Source organism: Epinephelus lanceolatus, chromosome 19, assembly GCF_041903045.1.
Source record: "Epinephelus lanceolatus isolate andai-2023 chromosome 19, ASM4190304v1, whole genome shotgun sequence".
In the NCBI taxonomy this organism is placed as follows: domain Eukaryota; kingdom Metazoa; phylum Chordata; class Actinopteri; order Perciformes; family Serranidae; genus Epinephelus; species Epinephelus lanceolatus.
This window is the reverse complement of record NC_135752.1, coordinates 27521638-27547603: the sequence shown is the minus strand read 5'-3', so window position 1 is coordinate 27547603 and position 25966 is coordinate 27521638. Positions and strand designations below refer to the sequence as shown.

The window sequence follows — 25966 nt, the reverse complement described above, 5'->3', positions numbered from 1 at the left end:
CTCAATTTAGGTGGTGTTCCCCTTTAATTTGTAATACAACCCTGATTCCAAAAACGTGTGGAACGCTGTGTAAAACATACATAAAAAGATAAGACAAATCCTTTTTGGAATTACAATGGGGGAAATGAGCATTCAACATGTCAACATTTTTTCAATAAACAGATTTCAAATGCAACTATTCACATGAAATTTGTACCAGACTTTGGTATTAACTCAACAGAACTACACAGATAAAGAAGTCATAACATTTTAATCCATAAAAATGATGCGCAATAAAGTGGGATGACACAGGAAAGAAGTTTTGAACACGCAAACTGAAATTTATTCAATACTTGGAGAAGCTTTTGTTTGCAATGCCAGCTTCAAGACACTTCCTGTATGAAGAAACTAATCTGTCGCAGTATTCAGATGGGATTCTGGCCCATTCTTCCGCACAGACTTTAAATCTTGACGAAGAAAAAAAAATTCACTTTCAAAACTTCAACAATTAGTGCCCTCAGTTACCCAACACTTACAAGCTCCTGTCCAAACTTTTTGTACTGTTTTCAATTGAATGTAGGTTAAAAACGATTTACTAATCATTTCATTCTGTTTTATTTACAGTTTACACAGCATCCCAGCTATTTCGGAATCAGGGTTGTGTATTTAGTGCTAGAAAGAAGGTCAGGAGGATCACCAGAGCGATTACACTTCATCCAGAGCGGTACATGAACACATGTACCAAGTGTGGATAGGTACATAGGTGTAAAGACATTTTATTAAAACACAAAAATCAGCCTCATGGTAAAAAAATAAAAAATAAATCAGCAGTTCATCAAGGTAAATAGGATTCATCCTCTTGTGACCTTGTACCAAATTCCAAGGTAATCCATCCAACAACTGAAAGATATTTGAGCCTGGATTGATGGCTTCATCCGCAGAGTTTGTGACCATAGTGGGTTAAGCAGTGAGGCTAACCCTTGATAGGAACCAGGTCACATCAACAAGCATCAATCATCCAAAATCATTTCACTCAATTTTAAAAACAAAGCACGCCATTACTTGTTACGCATTGCTTCCAGACATAATATCCACACAGGTGTCTTACCCATGATGCTGTCTGTGCCGTTGGTTGAGGCGGTGCAAGAGGCGGTGCTGTAGTGATTGCCACCTCCCCCGCTCCCTCCCCCTCGGTGGAAGCTGGACATAGGAGGAAGGCTGGAGCTGATATCTGCAGACGAGTGTGACGGGTAGCTCTGCAGAGAAACGGACACAACTATATGAAACTTTAAGAAGAAAAGAACAAACTACAACATTACGTTGGAGGGGAATAAAAGTAAAAGGAAGTGGTGATAAACACTGGAAAGTAAAGAGAGCTTTAGTTTGAAAGAATTGCCATCTAATGACCTTTGACAGATTAGCAACCAAAGTGTATCTGAAGTGTTCTGGTTTCCATTTGAAGTCAGAATAGTGCTGACCAATCCCGTTTGAACAGCAGGTAATACGTCCATGTCGAGAGGCAGAGTGCGTGGGATACAGAAATGCAGTCTCAGAAACCATCGGCTATTGTCTGACATTATAGCTTTATATTAGCTTTTTAAAAATGTGTCTGCAGTCATATGTAAATATCTGTTTATAGAGATAAGCCAAAACAGCCGGCACACGGAAGAGGAAGTCTTAGCTCGGATATTTGCTGGCTACACCTGATCTCCCGAAAAATGGCCCTCGCCCCCAGAGGCTTTACTGGTGTCAGATGATAAGCAGTGGGTTCCAGGATTGGTCAAACAATGACTCAGTTGAAGTTTTTGCCTTTAATGGCAGAATTACCTTATTCTTTAATGATTAAGCTTCAGGTAACACAAATAAGCCAAATAAACAAGCCAATAAAAGAAGTAGAGATCATCTTGTGATAGGATCACTCCAGCAATCCGTGACTTAAAACGAATGTAGGCCAGAAGTATACAATCCGGCAGGGCGGAGACAATGGCCCCTTCCCTACTTCCTACCCTATACTATCAGCCCCCTTGCTCAGACCACATTCATCTTCGAACTTGCCCTTCACTATGATTTCTAGAATACAGCTGTGAAGTTATTGCTCCTATTAAATAAAAATAAAAAACGTAACTCAAGGTCCTCTTATTGGCTTTATTATGGCCATGTTATGATCTTGTGAGATGCAGTTGAAAGTTACGGGAAAAGCATGTAAATCTTTATTTTTTCCTCCAGATAAATTACTATTTCAAGGTCAGGAATGAACGAAAATATTTATCCTTTGTATTTTAAACATTTTACATACAAAATATATTGATAATATACTTTTTATCATACAGATAACACCGTAATATTATGAATTCTAGGAGGAGATGTTTAGTTTTTACAGTTAAAATATCATAACACAAGTGTACAAACAATTTCTAAAAAGTTATTTGAATAATACTGATGACAAAATATAAGAAGGAGGTCAACCAGAGCTCAAATGTCTCCTAAAACAACACATTCTCACTCTGACTTCGTCACATATTGACGTTTGGTCATGGATTTTCCACGTCCAGATACGGCATGAAAGGTACCCTGGGTGCGTTGGTTGTTGACGTTCTGGGACGCTATGTCAGGTTCTGCCTGTTACATGCATTGTTGTCTTTCAAAATACACTCCTGTTTTCACGGGAAATTGACTGTCTACATACAGTCTCTTTCAGAATAAAAGCACTACGTCGGTACAACACTGCAAATTGACATTTCCAACAACAAACACACGTAGTTAGGTTTAGGGAAAAAGAACAGGGTTTGGCTTTATAATCCTACAGGACATGAATGCTGCGCTCCTGAGTGAAAGTCAGTGATTGCTGGACCCATCCACCACCCCTCGCATCTGCCCTACTTTGACTTTTGCCACCTTAACTCTTGTTCTTGTCCTGACACATTTCCCTCTGAGGCTGCTAAGCGCTGTTAAACTATAACAGCGACCAGCAGCGTATCATGCCGAAGTTAAAGGACAGCTTTTTTTTATCAGCGTCTGACATTGCAAGTCACTGCCCAAGCACCGGATTTCGATGACTTCCGAGTGAGACTGGGTTGCCTAAAAAAAAACAAACAACGTATTTCATTTATACCTCACAGTGACAATAATAATCTATTACTTTTTATTTTTCATTTTTGGGGGCATACCTTTGACTCTCGATAGCTTTTCCTGAACACAGCAAAATGTATTTAACACTGTCTTCCATTTAAACCCCCCCCAAAAAACCAACGTAGACGCTAACATGGGCGCTATTGAAATGTTTCAGCTAAAGTATGAAATGTTGTAGAAAGTCTTTACATTTAATCCATGGAATGACTTCCTGAGAGGGAAGTACCACCTGTACAGACCCTGGTGTTTGCATACTTTGTGAGTGACAGTTTTGCTCACCAATCTGTCGTGAGGGTGAATCCCGCAGTAGGAGGAGCTCTGGGCGGGGCCATGGGCCGAGTTCCCGCCCCCCAGCATGCTGCCGTGGTAACCCTGTTGGCTCATACTGCTACTACTGCTGCTCCAGGGATCGCCACTGTGGTGACCGTCTGATAGGGAGACACAGAGAGAAAGAATCAGGTACATGTGATGTATGCTGGTTTGAGATCAGTTGGTTCTCCGTGCAGGCTGTAAGGTAAAGACACACTGAGGTTTCTCAGTGCTGTCAAACCTTCCTGTGACTCACTCAGTTTGTCTACATGCAGTTTGGTAATCTGACCCACTTTATGCTGCAACCTGATTTCAGAAAACATCCATGTAAATAGGACACCTGGTTTCCTTCTTCAGGTTTAAGAATAACCCGGTTAACTCAGAACTGTGCCGGACAAACTTGATTTCTGGGACTTTTATCCACGTCTGTGTGTATAAACATGAAAGACCCCCAGGTGAGAGGGGGGAAGAGACAGTCTGGGGGGAAATATAGGGTTTAAATCAATCTGAGCAGTCAATAAACAGACAAAACGCTCCCCAGCAGTCCGATTTATGTCATCAAAACATGGTGAAAAGTCACTGTGTTTTGTCTGAACACACATGAACACTGACAGAATACTTCACCCGCAACATGACCATTTGTATATCAGTTATCACCCCGCGTTACATTGACTTTGTTAAGAAAACATTTTTCTTTCATGCCTCCACAGTGAAAGAAGAATCCAGAAAAAACAATACTGCATTAAAACATCCATTTACAAACTGTCACACAGTATAATCCAAGTCTCATTTATGCTCAGTGCTCCTCAAACACATGCATTTTCACTAAACTTTACAATGTAAAACACTTCCGCCCCTGAGCATACATGAGCACGTGCATGCTTTTGAGCTCAAATGCACGTGTGCCTCGGCACGCTACTTGGTAGCATGAGACAGTTTGTACTGATGTTTTAAATCATAATGTTTTAGCAAAACTGCATGTGTTTGTGAAGCTCTGAGCACATGACTTGATAAATGAGACTTGGATTTAACTGCAGAAGTTGCGCGAGAGTTTGCAAACAGATGTTTTGATAAAGCGGTTAAGCATGGTAGTCTGTGACTTAAATTCATGAAGATTTTTTGGATTCTCCGTTCACCCTGGTGGCATGCAGAAGTTTCCTTCACAAATGCGCTGAGTAATTGATATACATTTTGCAGTATGTATTGTATTCCTTTAAACTAGTGTATGTTCATAAGGAACTATTAGGAGCTGTGCCTTGTCAAAATAAATTAAAACCTGTATAACTGGACCATGTGGGAATTTAATTTGAAAGAACAGACACAGGGAGTGTCCACGCTCAGCAGTCAGACAGGAGTTAATTTCCAGGGCTAGTACCTGCGGTTATTCCACAGGCTAGTTAATAACATGTCGGTCAAGAAATCCAAAGTGTGGGATCATTTTGAGTAGGTGAAGGACGAACCCAAGGTGATATGTGAACTCATCTTCATTGGTCGACTACAAACATGACGTATCATCTGAAACATGGAAGTAGCTACATGCCCATTAGCCACTTAGTACAATCATTACTGCTTTGCCGACAGCGTCATTAACATGCACTTGTAGATAAAATATAGGCCTATATTAATGAAGGTTCATTAGTACGGTTTTGTATTTCTCTGTAATGTAGCACAGTGTTAACAATGTTACTGATGCTATTCTTTCTCACACCTTGGACTCAAACCAAAAATTTAACATGTATATGAATTATAAAAATATCTTCTACAATGTCACCTTGAATTTGCATGTCATTATGACATTTTTTTTTTACCTGATGTTTCAGTCATGGTGAGGTGACACTTCTTGTGGTATAATTTTGTACTGGTTTAGCAGTGTGTTGTGCTCTGTTTCTGTATAGCTACATGTGTTATCACATGATCTGTTGGGCGACCACCATTGGTTGTATATATAGAAGTGTGTCTCCTTATCTTGTTCATGTCTGATGAAGGGCTGGTGCCCAAAATGTCACATGTGGTGATACAATTATATTTCCAAATGGAACAGTTTCTGGTGCTGGGACCTGTTTTTGTATCTTTGTATTTGTTCTTCTGTCCAGCCCCAAGTATTTATCGTTTTTGGATGTGCATGCTGTTTTTTGAGTTCACAGATACAAGATTACATATTTCCTGAAGTTCAGAGATGTACAAAATTAACTCTCCTGACTTCTACTTCCTGTCAATGAATGCTGTTAGACGTGTGTTTTGCACATCAAGAGAACACAGCCACACACTCAATTGAAAGTAAAGGTGTTGTTCTGCGCAGTGTCACACCTTTATGTTTAATGTGAAAGCAGCGTTCACATCAGTCTCAAAGTTTGCAAGCAAAAACCTTGTCTTTATTGTTCGCTCCAGCAATAGACAAATACCATATCTGGGTAGCTGTTCTAATAACAAATAAAATGTACGACTCAAATCTTTAGAGGATTTTGGAATGAGAACATCTTTCACATCGTTTGTGATCCAGTATCCACATTGAGCTCAGGAATGGGACGGATCTGTGTGTGTGTGTGTGTGTGTGTGTGTGTGTGTGTGTGTGTGTGCATGCATGAGTACCTGGCATGAAGAATGAGCTTGGGAAGCCAGCGCTGGGAGGTTTGGAGGAGGGATAACCCGGTGAGTCCCTGTTGTAGTCTGCTGTACTGGCAGACGGAGCGTACACCTGCAACACAAACACAGAAACACACATCGTCACTCAGGAGTCTGCGCTCTGATCAAAAAACAACTTGTTCACATCGAAAGCTCGCAGCCAAACACAAGTTGAGGCTCAGCGGGCCGAGGCTTAGCTTCAGACAGACGTCATCTCAAATAGGTTTGAACAGATGACTGACACTTCTCTCGTTAACTCAGACGTCAACATCACCCCCTTCTTCACCTGACTGCAAGAACACACTTCCTGAGCGGTGACTGCTCGTTGCTTTTTCTTTTCAAACTAAAAGAAATCTGCTCTACTCTATTACTAATATCAGTTTGTCAATAATACACACATATTTTGGTTGCCAAAAAAATAAAGAACACTGGTTTTAAACTTATAACATTTATCTTAAAATAAGTTTAAAAGATTATATTGAATAGATTTACTTTTATTTTGTACAAAATGTGCTTATTTAGCTTATTTATAAAACAAGCTTATATTAGGCGGCAAGTTTGTACACTTTAAATTTTTTTTAATGAAGCTTAGAACTTTTTATGATGCTGTATTTTTTTTTTTAAAGTTAACCTTTTTAAAAAAAAAACAAAAAGATAAAAACTTCTCTGATACATACACTATATACACTATTTTTAACCTGCACACACTTTTAATCAATTATTTTTATTTTCTAACCTAGCAAAGCTATGTAAATAAAGTTTGTAAATTGTTTTGTTTTACATTTTCTAAATAATACAAATTACATTTTTTCATTTCTTTAAAAAGAGGAAAAATTATTTTACATATATTTCATAATTTTTAGATGAATAATTTTATACTTCTAAAAAGAAAAACGTTGAAAATATATATATTTAATTTTTTTTCAACCTAGGATATATAGTACATCCTATGTATATTAATATAAAAAAATCTATGAATATTTCAGCTTATTTTAATTTATTTTTTTCTTTAAAAAGCATAACAATATTTAAACATCTTTACACACACACACACACATATAGCATATAACATTTGAAAACTTTTTTTCTTTACTTTGCAAAACTAAATTCACTGCACACTTAAAATTCTGTCAAACCATACTATTGACAACATTAAATTTACAATGGTGACCATGGTAACCACAATGACAGCATCTCCAGTGCCCACCACTTACGCTTCAACGTGTACTAAAGACTAATGACATATTTTCTGACTAATTTTTCCTCGTCTCCCCTCTCATTCAGAGTAGTTTGATGACTAAAAGAGGAACAAAGCGGTGACTTTGTGCGAGACTCGTCTCGGAGGGGCAGCAGCGCAGCAGTCATGCAGCAAACATGCAGTAAAACGTGAGACTGCGAGCAGAACCAGCAGCCTGTCATCACTCAAAGCAGGTGACGTTCTTCCTCAGCAACACAGCGGCTGCATGAGAACACAATGCCTGTGTTTGGTCATGCCTTCGACTGGGGGTCCCCACAGCATGCCTCTGTGTGTGTATGTGTGCATAGCGTGCGAACACTCAGCCATGACGCGAGCTTGCGCCGCATGACGCAAACCCTGGAACAGCTGTTGAAAGTGCTCTTCCCTCTCTCTGTCTCTCCCACTGACTCAAAATGAAAGACCCGCTCCGCCACAGCTACACCTAATCTACCTCGATCCCCTAAAAAAGACATGGGCTGCTTTGTTAACTTTAGAGCATTTGCATACGGATGGAACACAGATGTCGTAAAGAGAAAATCTGATGATAAAACACAGACAGAAGAAATAAAAGAAAAAGATGGAAGAAAAAAACAACACTTGGGGGCATTATAAAAAACATCATCTCACTTCCCACACTCCCTAAGAGAAATGATTAAAAACAGAAAACAGCCTCAAACTGTTTCTGTCAAACGAAAAACTGACCTTTTTTCAGATCACTAAAAGCATGTTTCTCCGCTCAATCTTTCAGCTTTACTTCTGAGCGAGGAAAAAAAATCTTATTTCCTTTGCGCTACTATCCCGTATCCTTAAAGGTGAACGATCTTCAGGACACAATGTGACCATACAGAGAATTACAGAAGGAATCTGAGAGACTCTCGCAACTTTAACACTCAATCTGTGCTTCATACCTTTTTTTCTGCAGCAAAAAGCTGGGCTTGCAAATGGTTGGAGGAAGAATTACAGTCTAAGCTGGTTTACAATCGCTGCATTTGCTTCCACAGACCTTGTTGTGAGCAGTTTCATGTTGGAAATATTTTCTGTCTGCCGAAAAACAGCTGCTGTATCACTATGCAGGAGGAAGAGTGCATCTACTCATGGATGAGAGGCCCATGCTCGTGATAGTGCAAGACATAACATTAACGGCTTCCTCCTAGGCTAAGCTGTAACTTTAGCTAGCTCAGTGATGCTAGCAAGCTAGCAGTAGATGCACGCTTCCTTCTGCACGGTGATACGGTTGGCAGGTGTATTTCAGTAGAAAGAAAATAGTTCCAACATGAAACTGCTCACAACAAGGTCTGTGGATTATCTTGAGTAACCGGATCATGGTTTCTGGAAAGAGACATCGCTGTTGAGTTTTACAGATGTTATTTTTTTGCCGTTTTGAGCACCACAAGCTGAGTGACATCTTGTTCCATTATACTGGAGAGAAAGCAGACACCTATAGAGCCGATATCTCCAACAATCTCACACCAACTCACACCAAAACAATCCAAATTGATAAACAGCCACTACTTCTTTTATTTCTGATCACACACACAACATCCTGGTTAGGTGTGTTCAGGTTCAGGTGTGATCTCTGTAACCATAGTTTGCCATAACCATGACATTTTCCTAAGCTTTACCTCATCATAGTTGCCATGTGTGACACTGTAGAAAAAAAAACCCTCACTGGTATCATCCAATAGGGTTGCTGAGCTTTGAGACATCGTTTAGTTTCCATACATGTATGGGATGGCAAGGGACGCCAACATTCCAAATTAATATGTACTTTAACTGCATTACTATGTAATTAAGTCAGATTTGATGTTTAATCTGATGGATTACACAACTCCAGTACGTTTTGGCCAATAGCTGCCTAAAGATGATCACCAAAATCAAGTACACAGTGTTTTGTTGTAGACAGTTAACTGCTCATTTCCAGAGAATAGCCTGGTGTCGACTGCGTTTACTTCCTCAGAACCACGCCTCACGGGAAGACGCAGAGACAGCAACAAATACCACAACAATCAGGATATCTGAGTAGCAAGGAACACTGGGAACTGTGGGAATGAAAGACTGAGGTCAGGAAACACCCACCCACCCACCCATCCACCCACACACACATACACACATGCGCACACACACAAATTCACAATCTTAAATACACTAATGTTAAGTGCTAAGAGAAGCTAATCAGCTTGGAGATGCAGATACCTTCCCACAATGCACCTTGCAGAAGTTTTAAGGATCCAAATCCTTTAGTATCCGCACACACACACACACACACACACACACAGTGTCTGTAGATGTCATTAGAGCCCAACTAAAATCCCCTCAAACTTCCTCCTCCTCCTCCTCTTCCCCTCTGAGAACTGAGTTTGTGCTCTGATGATAAAACCACATTTATTGACCCAAAGCCTGTACAACAAAATTCACACGCACACACACACACACACACACATACACACACACGCTTGTGTTGTTCCTGTTGAAAATATTTAGATTTATGTCTCACGTCGCGCACGCATATTTTCCCATTGAATGTGTTGTTCGACTGGTGACGAAAGGCTGTGATTTGTGTGTGAATGCCTCCCCGTGCATGTGTGTTTATGTATGTGTGTGTGTGTGTGTGTGTGTGTGCTTATGTGTGTGTTATAGACAGACAGGAACAGGTGCAGTGTGTGTTCAAATCTGAGGAATGTAGAGAGACACAATAACAACCTCACTTCCTGCAGTCTGTAAAACACACTCACACACTCGGCAGTATCAGTATTCCCACAGTTAGTGGGCTGACCTCGAGCCAATCAGAAACACCCTTGACGGTGTTGTCATTTCACTGACAACTTGGAAACCGAAAACCAGAGAAAAATAATGAGAGCCACAATAGAGGCCAATGACGTCCGATCAATAACCTTCACATGCAGCTATTTTCCACAACATGTCTCAGAACCTTGTACACTTCCTTATGTTTAATAGTTACTGCCTGCTTTAATCCCTGTAGAGTTGGTTGAGAATATTGGGATTTTTACGTCAATGGAAACAGAACCGAAACCAGTCGAACCAGGTGTGAGAGTTAGTTCTGTGCGCTGATGTAAAGCACAAACCAAACCACATCTCGGTGCCACAACAGTCATAAAAAAAAATAATCTGACCAGTTATGTAAAATCTTGATCTGAATCACAGTAGAAACAGAACAGAAATTAGTCCGATAAGTTTTCAGTGCCACAGCAGAAACCGTTGGAACCAGTTTTGTGCGGTTTAGGAGCCACATTGAACCAGTTCCCTATGTATGTATCGAAAAACATACAGATGTAGAACTACCGCTGCAAAGTGGTTGTTATGTGCCAATGACTGTCTTTTCACAAGCAGACAGCTCTAAATACAACTGTAAATGACCATCGAGACGCATTGAGATCCGATCACTCAAACTACTTGCTGAGGTGGTCTGGACACATTTGATCACATGTCTTTTGTAGTGTAACCATTGATGAATCCTGATGCAATGCATTACGTGATGGTGACCCTGCTTACACCTGGTATTAATGTGCGTTTGATGATTTGAACAAAAGTAGACAGCAGAGACAAATCGCTGTTCACACTTGTGTGCAGATTTTGTTACTACCTACATCACTTAGAAGGTCGAGGGGGGCTGTGCAGATTTATGACATCCACATTCTTGCTAGGTGCTTGGTTGTGTTGGTTCAGCAGGAGATATTGCTGTCAGCAACATGATGGACCGTCACCCAACACTTTGTCCAACTAATTGTAAAATGGGCAAGTTGTAGAGCCTTAGCATGCTGTCACCAAAACAACCACCACATCCTGCACTGGTGACATAGTCCTCAGGACGCATTAGCACATACACAACAAAAAATATCTGATCAAATGCATCCCAGACCATCTTGGCAAGTGGCTTGAGTGATCGAATCACAATGTGTTTTGTTGGTTGCTTACACGTGTATTTAGTGCTGTCAACTTCTGATCGGATCAGACCAAGATACATGTTAATACCGGGTGTAAAACAGGACAATGGCAGCATGTCAATGTTCGATAACTTGCGTGACTACCCGCTATGCACTACGGAACGAGATGTTTTGAATTCTGTTGACAGCGATACCTCCAGCTGTACCGAAACAACCGCTGACATGACTGGTGAGAGTCCGGGTTTAATGACTATGAGAGGAACCCTTTGACCTTCCAGCGTAAGTGTCGTATACAGCAACAAAATCTGAACACAAGTGGTCAGCTGGCAAGTATGATAGACACAGACGTGATCGACGATGTGTCTCAGCTATCAGCGTGGGATCAGATCACTGAGACACATCATAAAACCAAGTGTAAACAGGGTCAATTAAAAAAAAACAGTCAAACCCATTCTGTCATGGAAACACAATAAAAATCAGTGGAACTAGTTGGGTAAAATTATGATCTGTACCATAATAGAAACACAATGGAAATAAGATGTATTGGTTCTGTAATAGGAGATACATTGAACCAGTTAAACAAGTTCTCTGTGTGATAATAGAAAAACATTAGAACTCAATGGAACCATCTCTGTATTACTATATGAAGCAGTCAAACGTTCTACTATGGTAAATGAGTTCCCTCATCTTAGGAGAAATTAAGCCTTAAGCATCATACTTAAGGAGAAAACTTAAGGTGCTTTGTCCAACCTGTCCCAAGTCTTTGTACCACAACAGAGAGACAGTAGAACAGTGACACTGCACCATAATAGAAAACAATGGAATCAGTTCTCTACCACATAGGGACCAAAACGTGAGCAGTGTCTGTTCTGTTTCTACTTTGTTCCAGATCAGAGTTCTACACAAGTGGTTTTACTGGTTTATATTGTTTAACTTTTCTGCACAACAATAGAAACAATCAAAAACTAGAGAGTTATGGTATTACAGCAGACCCCTGATAGAAACCAGTAGAACCAATTCCCTGCCTAGAACCCTAATACAAACCAGTTAAACCTGTTGTTTTCCAGAACAATGACAGATCCTCCTAATAGGAACCAGTGCAGCCTGTTGTGTAAAACCATCATCTGCACCACAGTAGAAACCCTGATAGAATCCAGTAGAAGCGGTTGTGTAACCTCCTGCCGCGCCATGACGTTTAACGGATTGGGAGAGAACATCACAGATTGCATCAAAGCTTTGCTCTGTCGCCCCCGGCAACACAAAGACAATATAAAGGCACATTCCACTGAAAACTGATTCCTCATGGAGCCAACAAAACACAGAGACACACACACACAGAAAGAGCAACCAGCTGTGCAACTCACTGACCTAACCCACAGGTACAAACAACCGAAACAGCAGCTGGACTTTAATTAGAGAAACAAAGTTAGATGTACTATACACACTGTTCTGTTAGCTCTCAATACAATTAAGATTCTATTTTGATCCAACACCTGTGAATGTTTTCTGGAAGATTGTGTTCCATACTCTATCTCGAAAGTAAAATTAGTATCATAAGAAAAAGCCAGAAAAACATTTAACGGGCCGAAACTGACATCTTTAAACTGCTTCTCAACAGCCACAAAACCCGAAAAGCATAAACTCAAAGAGGATAAATTTGCACCACATCTATAAAACAGAAAAAAAAAAATCAGAAAACAGAAGAAAAACTAGAAACTAATTTAATGAATAAAGTGAGAAAAAGAGAGCAAATTATGTTCAAGGATCAACACAACATTAAAAAAGACGAGACCAGAAACTTTATTTTCTCTGCAGTGTTTCAGTTCTCACTTGTTGACAGTGGTGGTAATGCTGCTGGGCCCTGAAGGCGTCCAGCTAGAGAGAGCCTGAAAAAAGAATGGAAAAATAATAAAAAGGAACAAAGCGAGATGCTGAAAGTTGGACGAGGATGAAAAGACAGTAAACGGAAACAAAAGAGAGAAAAATGGAGAGAGAGTAAAGAAAAGGAAGGAAAAAGGAGGCTTTTTGTCTTTGTTTGGTGTTTGTTGCTTCTTCTCTCCGTTATTGTCTCCAAATGTGGGGAGCATCTGTTCAACCTCTCTGCCTCTCCTTCTCCGGCAGCTCCTCAGCTCTGACAGAAAGAGAGGAGCAGGAAAAAGAGAAGCTCCTCCTGCTCTTCTTCCTCAGTACTTCTGACCTTACTAAACTTTGAGACACACATTCTGTCGTCAAGATGAGCCTAAAAATATTTTGTTTTTGACATGAATGACATGTCAATGTCTCAATTAAAGTGGTCAAAACTGTGTGATTTTGTGGTTGAACAAGTTGTTTCCATATTGCACATCTCAATCAAAGGAATACTTCAACTCCCAGATGATCATTTGTATATCCGTTACTCAGCCCCTGTTACACTGAATTCCTGATGAAAACCTTTCTTGCATGCCTCTAGTGAACGAAGAATCCAAAAAACTGAGAAAATTGTTGATGAATTGATCCCCTATTTAAAACAATGCAGAATTCAAGCATATAAAATGAGGCAATTTTAAGAAAATACAAAGAACAAAAAATAAAGATAAAATACCATCACTGAAGCAGATAAGCAAATTTGGCAACTAACTGCCCTACTGGCTCCAGCCCCTCGCGACCCCCAACAGGATAATTGGTTGTGGAAAATATATGAATGAATGATGATAATATTGAAATACCCATTTGCAAACTCTCACGCAACTTGTGCAGTATAATCCAAGTCTCATTTATCCAGTTTTATGCTCAGTACTTCTGAGCAACTAACCCAAACAGACAGAACTTCCTGACGCAGAACTGAACGGAAAGCAGGACTCCATTGACAAAAAACAGTAATTTTACCCCGCTGAACATGAGATCTGTTGGTCTACCACTGCCTCGATCAGTTAGTGGTAGACCAGCAGCGGTAGACCAACAGCTCCCATGTTCAGCAAGGTAAAATTACTGTTTTTGTCAATGGAGTCTGGCTTTACAGAGACCATTAAGAGACAGGAAGGGCTGCTGTTTGGGAAATACTGAGCATACAACTGGATAAATAAGACTTGGATTATACTGCATGAGTTGTATGGACCCCTATGATTTAAATTTGTCAAAATTTTCCCCAGTTTTTGGAGAACACATTCTTGACGTGAAAAGTACCCTGGGTGCGTTGGCTGTTGATGTACTGGGACGCCATGTTCTGGCTGTTACATACATTGTCTTCTTTCAAGATACACTTCTGTTTTCACAGGAAATTTACAGTTTAAATACTGTCTCCTTGAAAATAAACGCATTACGTTGGTACAACAACAATGCAAATGTTTGTTTTCCTCCAACGACTAACGCACATGGTTAGGTTTAGAAAAAAAGAACGGGTTGGCTTTAGAATCTTACAGGACATGAACACCACTCTCCCAGGTGAAAGTCAGTGTTCGTTGGACTCATCCATCACCCCTCCCACTCACCCTACTCAGACTTTCGCCACCTTAACTTTTGTTCTTGTCCTGCCACATTCCCTCCTGACACCATCAAGCGCTATTAAACTATAACAGCAATCAGCTGCATATCATGCTGATGTTAAAGGACGGCTTTTCTTGTAAGTGTCTGATACAGTAAATCACTGCCCAAGCACCAGATTTTGGCAACTCTGGAGTAAAACCAGGTTGGTCTTGATTTGCTATTGTTATGCTAACATTTTCGCCCTCATAACTTCTATTGGATTGAGGCAAGTTTAGCCACACACGTTATATGTTGATATCTTAGTATTGCCCATATTAAATTTGTTTCCTGTTAGCTGACATTGGCTAGTTTGCATCAGTGTCTGACGACGCAAGTCACTGCCCAAGTGCCGGATTTTGACGACTTTGGAGTGAGACCAGGTTGTTCTGGATTTTTCAATTATCGGAGGTATGCAAGAATACTATAATTCACAAATTCAATGTAACGCAGGGTGCGTAACTGAAATACAATTGGTCATTGGCGGAGTGAAGTTTTCCTTCAATGATTTGCAAAAACTCAACTCTGTGTTGCAGAACATGATGCACAAATGTTTCTGGCTCAAAATCTCTGGATGGAAGGAGCCTGGCATTGCTGAGAGAGAAGATCCAAACAGGATCACGCTTCACTTCCGGATCAAATGGCGTACAAATTAACTAACTACCCAGAGAGCGAGCAAGTTTGGAAAAGAAAGGAAGACCAGGCGCTTGCTAAAATATCAACAAACACAATTCTGCTTTTTAGCTTTGTCACTGACACAGCTTCATACACACACTTGCACAGACAGAGAGCCAGACAGAAAACGGAACAAGAAAAAAAATCAGTATTTCGCTCAATAAAGAAATTGTTCCCGTCTTGTTTTCTCTTCTGTCTCTCTCTCTCTCTTACACACACACACACACGCACACTCACACACAGAGTTTACCACGCTTCATCCAAAGCAGATGTGCTGGAATGCGAACACTCAAAGGAGCAGTCACGAAACCTCTTGACAGACACACACACACACACACTCACACACACATAGCAAAATACACACACACACACACATATACACAGTCGGCTGCACCTGTGCCTGTCCAATTTCTCCTCTCTCTGTTTCTCTCTCCCTCCTCCTCCTCTCCGTCCTCTGCCTCTCTCATTTCTAACACGCTGCTTTCACTTTCGTCTCGTCTTCATTCACCTTCACACAAACAGTCCAGCACCGCAGGAAGCAGAAACAATACAGGAAAGTATTCAACTCAACATACAATGCAATGCAAACAATTTTTAAATAAATAATAAATCATGTATCACGTCAAACATTCTTTGGTTCCAGCTTCTCAAAAGCAATAATTTGCTGCTTTACAGTGCGACACAGATATCGTCACCAACATCCATCGATCCATCTACTGTATCTATCTACTCCCGTCTCATTCCCCACCTCTCTCCACCTGTAGACACGCTTTTCATCTCCGTTTACCACTCATGCCGCTGCACTCCGAGCCCGTCCGGAGGCAGATGTGGGAAAGCGAATCAAACGCGCCGCAGACGGATCAAACATATTTTGGGGGTTTCTGTTTTTTAGATGTATTTTTATAGTGGAGATCTGAGCCGCGGCCTCGGAATCCTCTGAAGGTTAATTATGTTCCTGATTCAAAACACATGGAGGGAAAAACTGCCTGTGTGTGTGTGTGTGTGTGTGTGTGTGTGTGTGTGTGTGTGAGAAAGCGGAAGGAAATCCCACCCACCACCTCCGAGCCGAGCCCTTTATTCTACCAACCTGCAATTGCACTAATGTGAACCAGATGTACACACACACACAGACACACACACAGAGTTTTGAGCATGGCTGCTTAATTGACTCCATATGATGCAGTACAGAGAGGGAGACAAATACAGAGAGTAAAGAAAGAAAGAAGCAGGGGAAGGAAAAGTACATCATAAATAAAGACAGGAATATATGAAAAGAGAGAACGAAAGAGAGCAAGAGGAAGTCAGGGATCAAAATATTTAGAGAGACGATGGGACAGAAAATGAATTAAAGAAAGAGACTTTGGATTTGAAACGCATAATGACGATGCAGACAAAAAAAACAAAGAAAAATAAGACACTTGAAAAAACAATATGAATGAAAATAACAATAAATGGGCAAATAAATAAAAAATAAAACAATTAAATAAATAAAAATAAAAGAATAAAACTTAAAATTAAAAAAGAAAAAAACAAATGAAAGACAAGAAGAATGAGAAATAAAAAGGACAGATTTTGAATTAAAAAATAAGACATTCAAACAAATAACAGATGAAAAAATAAAATGAGATAAAAATAAAAACAATTTAAAATTAATTTATTAAAAACAAACAAACTAAAATATATATAAAAAATAAAATAAAGACAAAAAGAATGAGAAATAAAAGGAGATTTTGAGTTTAAAAGAATGAATTAAAAAAAATACATTCAAACAAAAAACATGGCTAAAAATAAAAAAATGGGAAAATATTTAAAAAATAAAATGAAAAATAAACAAAAATGAATAAAAAAATATAAAAATCAAATAGAAATAAAAGAAAGACAAAAAGAATGAGAAATAAAAAAGGAGATTTTGAATTAAAAATAGAAAAAATAAGACATTAAACAGAGTAAAAAATAACAAAACACAGATAAAAATAAAAATAATTAAAAAATAAATAAATAAAATCTAAAAATCTAAAATAAATAAATAAATAAAATAAAGGCAAGAAAAATAAAAAATAAAAAAGGAAAATTTTAAACTTTAAAAATCATCACAGCCAAAGACAAAAAAAATCTATAAAAAAAAGACAGACAAAGAAGGAAAGACAAGAGTGATAGAAAGTGATGCTGGAAACACAGAGTTCATGTTAAGACACACACACACACACACACACACACACACGCGCAAAAATACTCGTGTGTAATTGAAAACATCCAGAGCCTTCACACACTCACAGTGAGTTTCATGGACCAAAACGCATTCTTCAACTCACTTGTAACGGAACGCACACACACACACAGACACACACACACACATGCACACACATATATACACACACACTCCCTGTGGAGCTCAGGCTTCCTGTGGCTTGATTAGAGCCCCCTATGTGAAGACAAGTGGACTCAGCGTGTGTGTGTGTGTGTGTGTGTGTGTGTGTCTGTGTGTGTGTGTGATGTGTGTTAGCGTGGTGCACCTGTGACTGAAGGGGGGTCGAGTTACTCAGACAGAAAACACCAGGGGGGCGGACGGAGAGGGAGAGAAAGAGAGGTGTGTGACACATGTGAGCGACTGTGAATTTCTTTTGCACTAAAAAAGTGTGTGTGTGTGACCAAAGAATGAAGAGTGTGTAAGTGAGAACAGGAAAAACAGAAATTGCCCCAAGTGTGTAAGTGTGTGTGTGTGTGTGTGTGTGTGTGTGTATGCAGAAGAATACTTCAAGGAGAAAAAAAGGCGATTCATGACTTCCTCACAAATGCATGCACACACACACACACACACACACACACACACACACAAATTCATGATGCTTTTCCTTTCATAATTAAGTTTACATTAATTTTTATGATAGATTTATCTATCATCCACTGCACTCTCCTGTCTTTTATTCCGCCTCTCTCCTTTTCTTCTCTCCTTTCTTGTTCCCTCTGTTGTTGTCTCCTCTCCCATTTCCTCCTCTCCTCTCCTTTTGTGTCCTCCTTTACTCTCCTCTCATTTTCTCTCCTATCCATTCCCATGTCCTCCTCTCCCCTCGTGTTTCCTCCTCTCCTCTGCTTTTTCCTCCTCTCCTTTCTTGTTTTCTCTTTTCTAGTCCCCTGTTCCATCTTCTCATCTTCTCTCTTGTTCCCTCCTCTCCTTTCCTGTATCTTTCTCTACTCTCCTCTTTCTTTCCTCTGCTGTTTCTTGTTCCCCCCTTCCTTTACTCTCCTGTTTCCTTTTCTCCTCTCCTTTTTTTCACCTCTCCTGTTCCCTCCTTCTTCTCTTCTCATTTTGTCTCCTCTCCTTCTTTCCTTTCCTCTCTTTAAAAAACCCTCTCCACTCCTTCCCTCTACTGTCCCCTTATATACCCTTCTCTCCTTTCCTTTCCTCTATTTTAAAAAACCCTCTCCTCCCCTCTCCTCTCTTGTTTTCTTATATACCCTCCTTTCCTTTCCTCTCATCCCCTGTCCTCTCCTCTTCTGTTTCCTCATATACCCTCCTTTCCTTTCCTGTCCTTTCCTCCCCTCTCCTGTTTCCTCATATACCCTTCTTTCCCTGCCTTGCCTTTCCTCCTTTCCTTTCCTTTCCTTTCCTCTCCTCCCCTGTCCTCTCCTCTTCTGTTTCCTCATATACCCTCCTTTCCTTTCCTTTCCTCTCCTCTCCTGTTTTCTCCTATACCCTTCTTTCCCTGCCTTGCCTTTCCTCCTTTCCTTTCCTTTCCTTTCTTTTCATTTCATTTCCTCTCCTCCCCTGTCCTCTCCTCTCCTGTTTTCTCATATACCATTCTTTCCTTGCCTTGCCTTTCCTCCTTTCCTTTTCTCTTTAAAAAATCTCCTCTACTCTCCGGTCTCCTCATATACCCTCCTCTCCTGTCTTGTTCTCTCCTCTCCTGTTTCCTCATATACCCTCCTTTCCTTTCCTTTCTTTTCCTTTCCTTTCCTCTCCCATTTCCTCATACACCCTCTTTTCCTCTCCTCTCCTCTCCTCTCCTCTCACAGGCTGCAGACTGTTTATCTATTATTTACTGGTTCTCTCTCCACCAGCAGTAACCCAGTTAGCAGCTCTTCCTCTCTTCAGCTTCAGTCACAAACAATTCAGTGCTGCAACATGACCGTCGTCGTATTTCACAGCTTTTCATCGATTTCTGACCTTTTTTTTTTTTTTATTCAGCTGTTATTGACCGCAGTCTGTGACCCTCAGTGAGTCAAAGTGCTGAATAAGCTTCAGCTCAACATCAAAACCGACAGCAAGGATGCTGATGTTTTTACTCAGCTCCAGCAATGATGGCTTCCAGGAAAATATGGTCAGACACAGAGTATGTTTTTTACTTGAGCCTTCAAACCCTGAAATGACTCATTTTATAGAGCTGGTAACAGTCCTGAATCACAAAGCGCAGAACTGTCGGCAAAAAACGATATGGGAGAGCGTTTTATAGAATAGATAAACAGACAATTGTCCGGTCAGTGTTGGAAATGTTGTTCAGGCTCATATAAAGACAGTACAATGTGATTTAATGCAAAGATATTCATGTGAATGTCATTTATAAACAAAATATACAGAAGCAAAGAAACTGAAGAAAACCAGTCAAACCACAACTAGTAAAAAGCAAAAATAAAAATCAGAGTTTCCATTGAAAATACACCCTGAACATTTATGTTTTGCTATTTCACTGCATATTCAGTAAAGTTAGAGAAATGTAAAGAAAGGAACAAAGAGGATAAAAAAGGAAAGATAAAGAAATTGATATCAGAAAAAAAGAAAAAGCAGAAAAAAAGATTAAAAGAATAAGAGGGAAAAGAAAAAAGCTAACAAGTAGTTAATAAGTTAAACAAGCACCAATAAAACGAGGGGATCAAGAAGCAGCATCTGCACCAAAAGGAAAAAAAAAGTGAAATTGCAAATTAAAGAAAAATAAACAAATCAGTAAAAACAAAGTCAAGAGAAGAAGCAGAAAAAGAGAAGAAGAAGCAGACGGTCCAGTTGTGTGGCGTGTTTACACTGCGGCCTGTAAATGAATTCAAGATGGCGTCTGGTCTCGCCAGGAGCCACAACATCAAAGAGTCAGACAGCCAGTGAAGTCACAGCGCTTTAATTGACCACTAATTACACTGAATTAACTCTAAGACTGTGCGTGTGTGTGTTTTCCCTCTGTGTCTATTCTGTTTCGTTCTATGTGTCTTAGAGTGGACCAAGTGTGTCAGTAACTGTATATAGGTTACAGTGTGTGTGTGTGTGTGTGTGTGTGTGTGTGTGTGTGTTTAACTAAAACTAATATCAGCTGGTCAGAACTGAAAAGATGGGAAATACTTTCACTATCATCAGCTTTTCTTTTCATTTCATTGACATCTCCATATCCATCCATCCATCCATCCATCCATCCATCCCAGAAAAGGGGTGTTTGTCTCATAGCGTGAAGCCTACCTCAATCACACTGCCTGACTTTGATGTGCGGCCACCCATCTAACCCCACCCCCTCCATCAATTTCAACACACCCTCACGTAAGAAGGATTAGACCTGAAGACGTGAGTAGTTTGTAAAAAACACACTTTATTTTAAAGTACAGTGAATTTCCAGCAGTGCCATTTCCTGCTGTAGACTGAGTTACTAACAGACAGCAACTTAGCAGAGACAGCAGACTAACTCAACACAAGTATGATGCTGAATGTATTAAACTGTGTGGACCTTGAACTAAGGACTAAGGAGAAATCTGGACCCCATTGCAGGACCATTTGGGAACCTCTATTATAGAGGGCTACCAAAGTTTTATTCATATTTGCAAAATGATTAGTTCATATGATTAAGAAATCGATACTTGGCTTCTGTGTATCAATACAATATTGCCACGTAAAATATTGCAATACTATGCTATATCAATTTTTCTACAGTAACCCAGAAAGGACAAATCAAACCCCGGCTCTAGATCGGGCCATTCATGTTTTCACATCCACCACTGTAGTTCCCCGACACGCATGGCACACAGGACAAGTTTTAGTTGGTTGCAATCTGCAGCCTTACCACTAGATGGCACTAAATTCAATTTCAATTCAATTTTATTTATAAAGCCCAATATCACAAATCACAATTTGCCTCACAGGGCTTTACAGCATACGACATCCCTCTGTCCTTAAGACCCTCACAGCGGATAAGGAAAAACTCCCCAAAAAAAACCCCTTTAACGGGGAAAAAAAACGGTAGAAACCTCAGGAAGAGCAACTGAGGAGGGATCCCTCTTCCAGGACAGACAGACGTGCAATAGATGTCGTACAGAACAGATCAGCATAATAAATTAACAGTAATCCATATGACACAATGAGACAGAGAGAGAGAGAGAGGGAGAGAGAGAGAGAGAGATGCAGGTAATGACAGTAGCTTACAACAACATTAATGAAAGTAATAATATTATAGTTATAGTTCTGGCTACTGTGGTACAATATGTACCAATATGTAAATCTGACACGCTGGACCTTTAAATGATTTAATTTTGGTTTGTGACTCATTTGGAATTATTTCAAGACGTCATTCAACATTTTATATAAAATGCCTTTACATTTCATCTCAGTTTGGAGCGAAACAAAATTTGGATTGACTTAATTCATTCTAACATGCTGATTGATGTGAGACTTGTTATTGCTGGATGTGGATTTACAACAACCTGAATGGCCGTGTCCATCTCATCCGCCATTTTTCTATCACTATTTAACATAAATGTAGCTCGCTAGCTGTGAGGAAAGATAACCTTCCCATTCTTGCTCTGATTGGCACAATGCAGATCAGACAACCTGAGGAGATTCACACGTCTGGAACCAGGCAATGAATAAATGACAAAAACGTTGTAAAGGGGACAGAACGTTCTGGACTCTATATCTGGACCTGATAGGAGCATTTTCAGAACCAGCAGCAGGATACGCTCACAGTGACGAACTGTTTGGAATCAATTAGGAACTCAGCAGAACAAATCCCAGGAGCAACACCACAGTCTTTGATGTGACCAGCTCCGTTTGGGAGTCAACAAAATGCTCGAGACAATCAGGACTTTAAAAGAGAACCGTCACAACTCTTCAGGACTTAAAGAGAGAAGACACAACAGAGAAGTGACAAGACGTTCCAGGATGAAACTTTTACGGATACAGATACAGATTCCTGATCAATACATCTGTACGTTCTGTTTGTTTGTGTTTCACATGTTTCATCCAGACTGATGATCTGTGTCTGAAACGCATCATTACTAATCCACTGAGTGTGTGTGTGTGTGTGTGTGTGTGTGTGTGTGTATATGTGTGTGTGTAATATCACAGCCTTTCGCATCTCCTTTCCCAGGAAATTGAGTAGGCTCTTCTCATCTCTCTCACACACATTTACACACACACACACACACACACACTGGATGATTTCAGTGATGGGGGAATATGGAGGCTCATAGTGAACATAATGTGGCTTTATAATGTCCCCCCTGACACAGGAAATAGCCAGAGGTCTGGGACCGAGTGTGTGTGTGTCTTAGAGGAGAAATACCCATCAGAGGAAGGAAATAACGAATCGCACTGCGGCTTTTCAGAGCACGGAGGGCTCCATAACAGTGCACACACAGCGTATTCTCATCACCATTAATCCTATGAAAAACATATATTTACATATCATTTAGTGACAGCAATGTCTTTAATAAAATTCTCACCATGAAATTTCATTTTCTTTCCATTCTTTTTTTATTATATATTATCAAAAAACGTCATTTTCTACATGCCTTTACTGAAGCAGCATATAAGAGCATCTTAATAGTGACTTTCCTTGGTGCTGCTGTAAATGGAGTCTGTTGGAAATGGCGATGGTGATTTCGAGGCTCTTTCTAGTTAAACGAAAAGCATCCTATCAAATACAGGATTGAATTTAAGGTTCTTTTATTTGTTTTTAAGGCCAAACATGGGCAGACAACCCAGTATATTGCTGAGCTTCTCTGCCCCTACTCCAACTCCCGACCTCTTAGATCCTCAGAACAATGTCTTTTAACTGTCCCATGATCGAGGCTGATGGGTAAGGGCGATCGTACCTTTGTGGTAGCTGCTCCAAAGCTTTGAGATAGCCTTCCGCTACCAATCAAATGCTCCCCCTTCACTGACACTTTCAAGACAAATCTTAAAAGGTACACATTTTCATTGGCCTTTGGTTGTTTGTAGTGGTTTTAGGATTTTATAATCTTTTTTAAGTATATAATTATTCTTACTGGTGTTATTTTAAATATTGCTATATATTTGTGTGTCATTCTTTTATTTTCTACAGCACTTTGGTCAACTGCGGTTGTTTTTAAATGTGCTGTATAAATGATTTGATTTGATTTAACAAAAAGGTCGATCTCTGTAGAGGTTCTTTCCATATAGTATGTCAATGGCAAAATCAAGCACTTCTAACGTAAATAAGAAGGTGCGAACATGCTCTGATTGGTCACATTGTTGCTCCTATGAGTCACTTAGACTCAAAAACATGGGAAAATAGGCTCCAGGTTAACCAATACTTAACATAGCCCTTAATATGCGGTTAACAGTTTACAGCTTTATTGTTAATAGGTCAATTTATTTATTTTTTCTTTTTAAGTAAACTGACATTTATCTGCAGATATTGGCCTTAAATCCAGCATTGACAGTCTCTATCAGTTTCATTCATATGCGAGTCATCTATTGTGGATGTTATACTGTCATTTTTCTGTATCAAATACTGACTTAGAGGTCCTTTGAGGGCTTTTGGGCCCTCTAAGGGTCTGGGGCCTGGGGGCAGATGCCTATATTTTCCTGGTTGGTTGTTTGCTGGTTAAAATAGCTCATCAGGCTTTTACTTACTTTCATGTAAAGGCCACGGTTTTTATGATGTCATACTTTTGATATCAACACACACAGAAATGGAAACATTTCAACACACATCCAACAAAAACAGCCACAAAGAAAGTGCATTAAATAATTTAACTCTTTTTTTTTTGTGGCTGGTTTAAGACAAAAATGTCTCAGAACAGCCTCTTAAAATTAAGATTTCCATTTTTATAGAATAAGTCAAATAAATCGTAAAAAAAGAACCAAAAAAATCAACCAAAATGTCAACTTGATAACTAATAATAATAATAGTAGTAATAAGATGTATCTGCCCCTGTTGAATTAAAAGATAAAAGCTCTTTCTTCCAAATCTATTTTAAATGTGCGTGTACATGTGTTCACACAGAGTACCACCTTTATGTGTGTGTGTGTGTGTGTGTGTTTGCATGCTTTCCCCATCTGTGCAAGTGAATAACGAGGCGGTTTGTGCGCGTCTGTCGGCACACGTGAGAACCCTCGCAAGCGTGTGTATACCAGGTTGTGTGAACTGTGTGTGTGTGTGTGTGTGTGTGTGTGTGTGTGTGCGTGTGTGATTGCATGCAGGTTTTCAGGCCAGAGAACAAAAACATTTCTCCACAGGTGACGGATCTTTACGAGTCTCTTCCACACTCATTTTATTAGCCTCCCATTTTCCTTTCAACCACCAGGACTGTTTTTTTTTTTTTTTTGGCATAGTCACCATGCAGGCGTTTTCCCCCCGTCTCTCTTTCACCAATATCCTTTGATTTAATTACTGCCACATGCTGCCGACTGCCAGCGATCGTTAGTGAGAGAGCCGCCTCGACCAACACGGAGTCGTTACAGGCTGAAGACACAGAAAACGCACGGAAATAAAGCACACACACACAAACACAAACACATGGAGGTTTAAAAAGATGACAGATGCACAAACAGCTCTGTATTAATTTACAAGTGAGGACCCTCGCTGTCTGTGTTCCTTAAGTAGTCGCTGGTCAACAAATAGATCCAGCGCTAACTGCTGTAAAAATCACAGTGTCTATTTTTAAATCTCCAAACCTGTTCAAGAAACATGGATGGAAAAACAAAAACAAGCAGTGAGAGAATTCAAAACCCGATCCTGACTAAATTATCTTTTTATCCAACATGTCTGTTCCTGTTTGGCCTGAAACAGATGAGGACAAACAGAAACGTGTGCGCACTGTATGTGTGTCCTTTGTGTGGCGCTCAGCTGATTCCCAGTGGGAAAATGTGTTCTCTTTCCGCCTGCGACTTCACTTAGGAGGTCAGAGGTCAAAGGTCAAGCACCTGCAGCTGATGAGGGGTCAATGTCTTGCTCAAGGACACAATGGCAGGGCAGATGCAGGGCTGATGGAAGATTTGAAACCTGCTTTATCACTATGTGATATATAGACTCCTTAAGGTATCAGACACTTTAATGTAATGCTTTTAATGATCTATTTAAGGTATTTTTTAACCAAATTTTGCCAATTTTGCCAACAGGTAAATGCACATATAAAGCAAAAAGACAATATTAGGTTTAGAGAGCTCAACCCGTTTTGACAAAAATGAATTCAAATGAAATTAGATAAAATCTTTGTGGCCATTAAGGCCTCAAAAATTCAAATTTAAGACTATTTAATGACCTTTAAAGCCTAATATATAGTAACAAATAGAATTTAATACATTTTGACACCCCAAGAAACAAGTAAAAAAAATCTGACAAAGGGAAAGAGAAAGAAAGAAAGAAAGAAAGAAAGAAAGAAAGAAAAAGAAAGCATTTTC

General features: G+C 39.7%; 1 protein-coding gene across 18 annotated transcripts in view; it reads right to left on the bottom strand.

Moving 5' to 3' along the window:
* tcf4 (transcription factor 4) overlaps nucleotides 1–25966 on the bottom strand; it is a 305044-nt gene that overhangs the window by 50156 nt on the left and 228922 nt on the right. For all 18 annotated transcript variants that reach the window (XM_033646555.2, XM_033646557.2, XM_033646554.2 and 15 more), the window contains 3 exons: nucleotides 6007–6112; nucleotides 3388–3536; nucleotides 1088–1235 (listed from right to left, as the gene is read on the bottom strand). In XM_033646555.2, the coding sequence (XP_033502446.1) occupies nucleotides 1088–1235; nucleotides 3388–3536; nucleotides 6007–6112 (403 nt within the window). The remainder of the gene's footprint in view (nucleotides 1–1087; nucleotides 1236–3387; nucleotides 3537–6006; nucleotides 6113–25966) is intronic.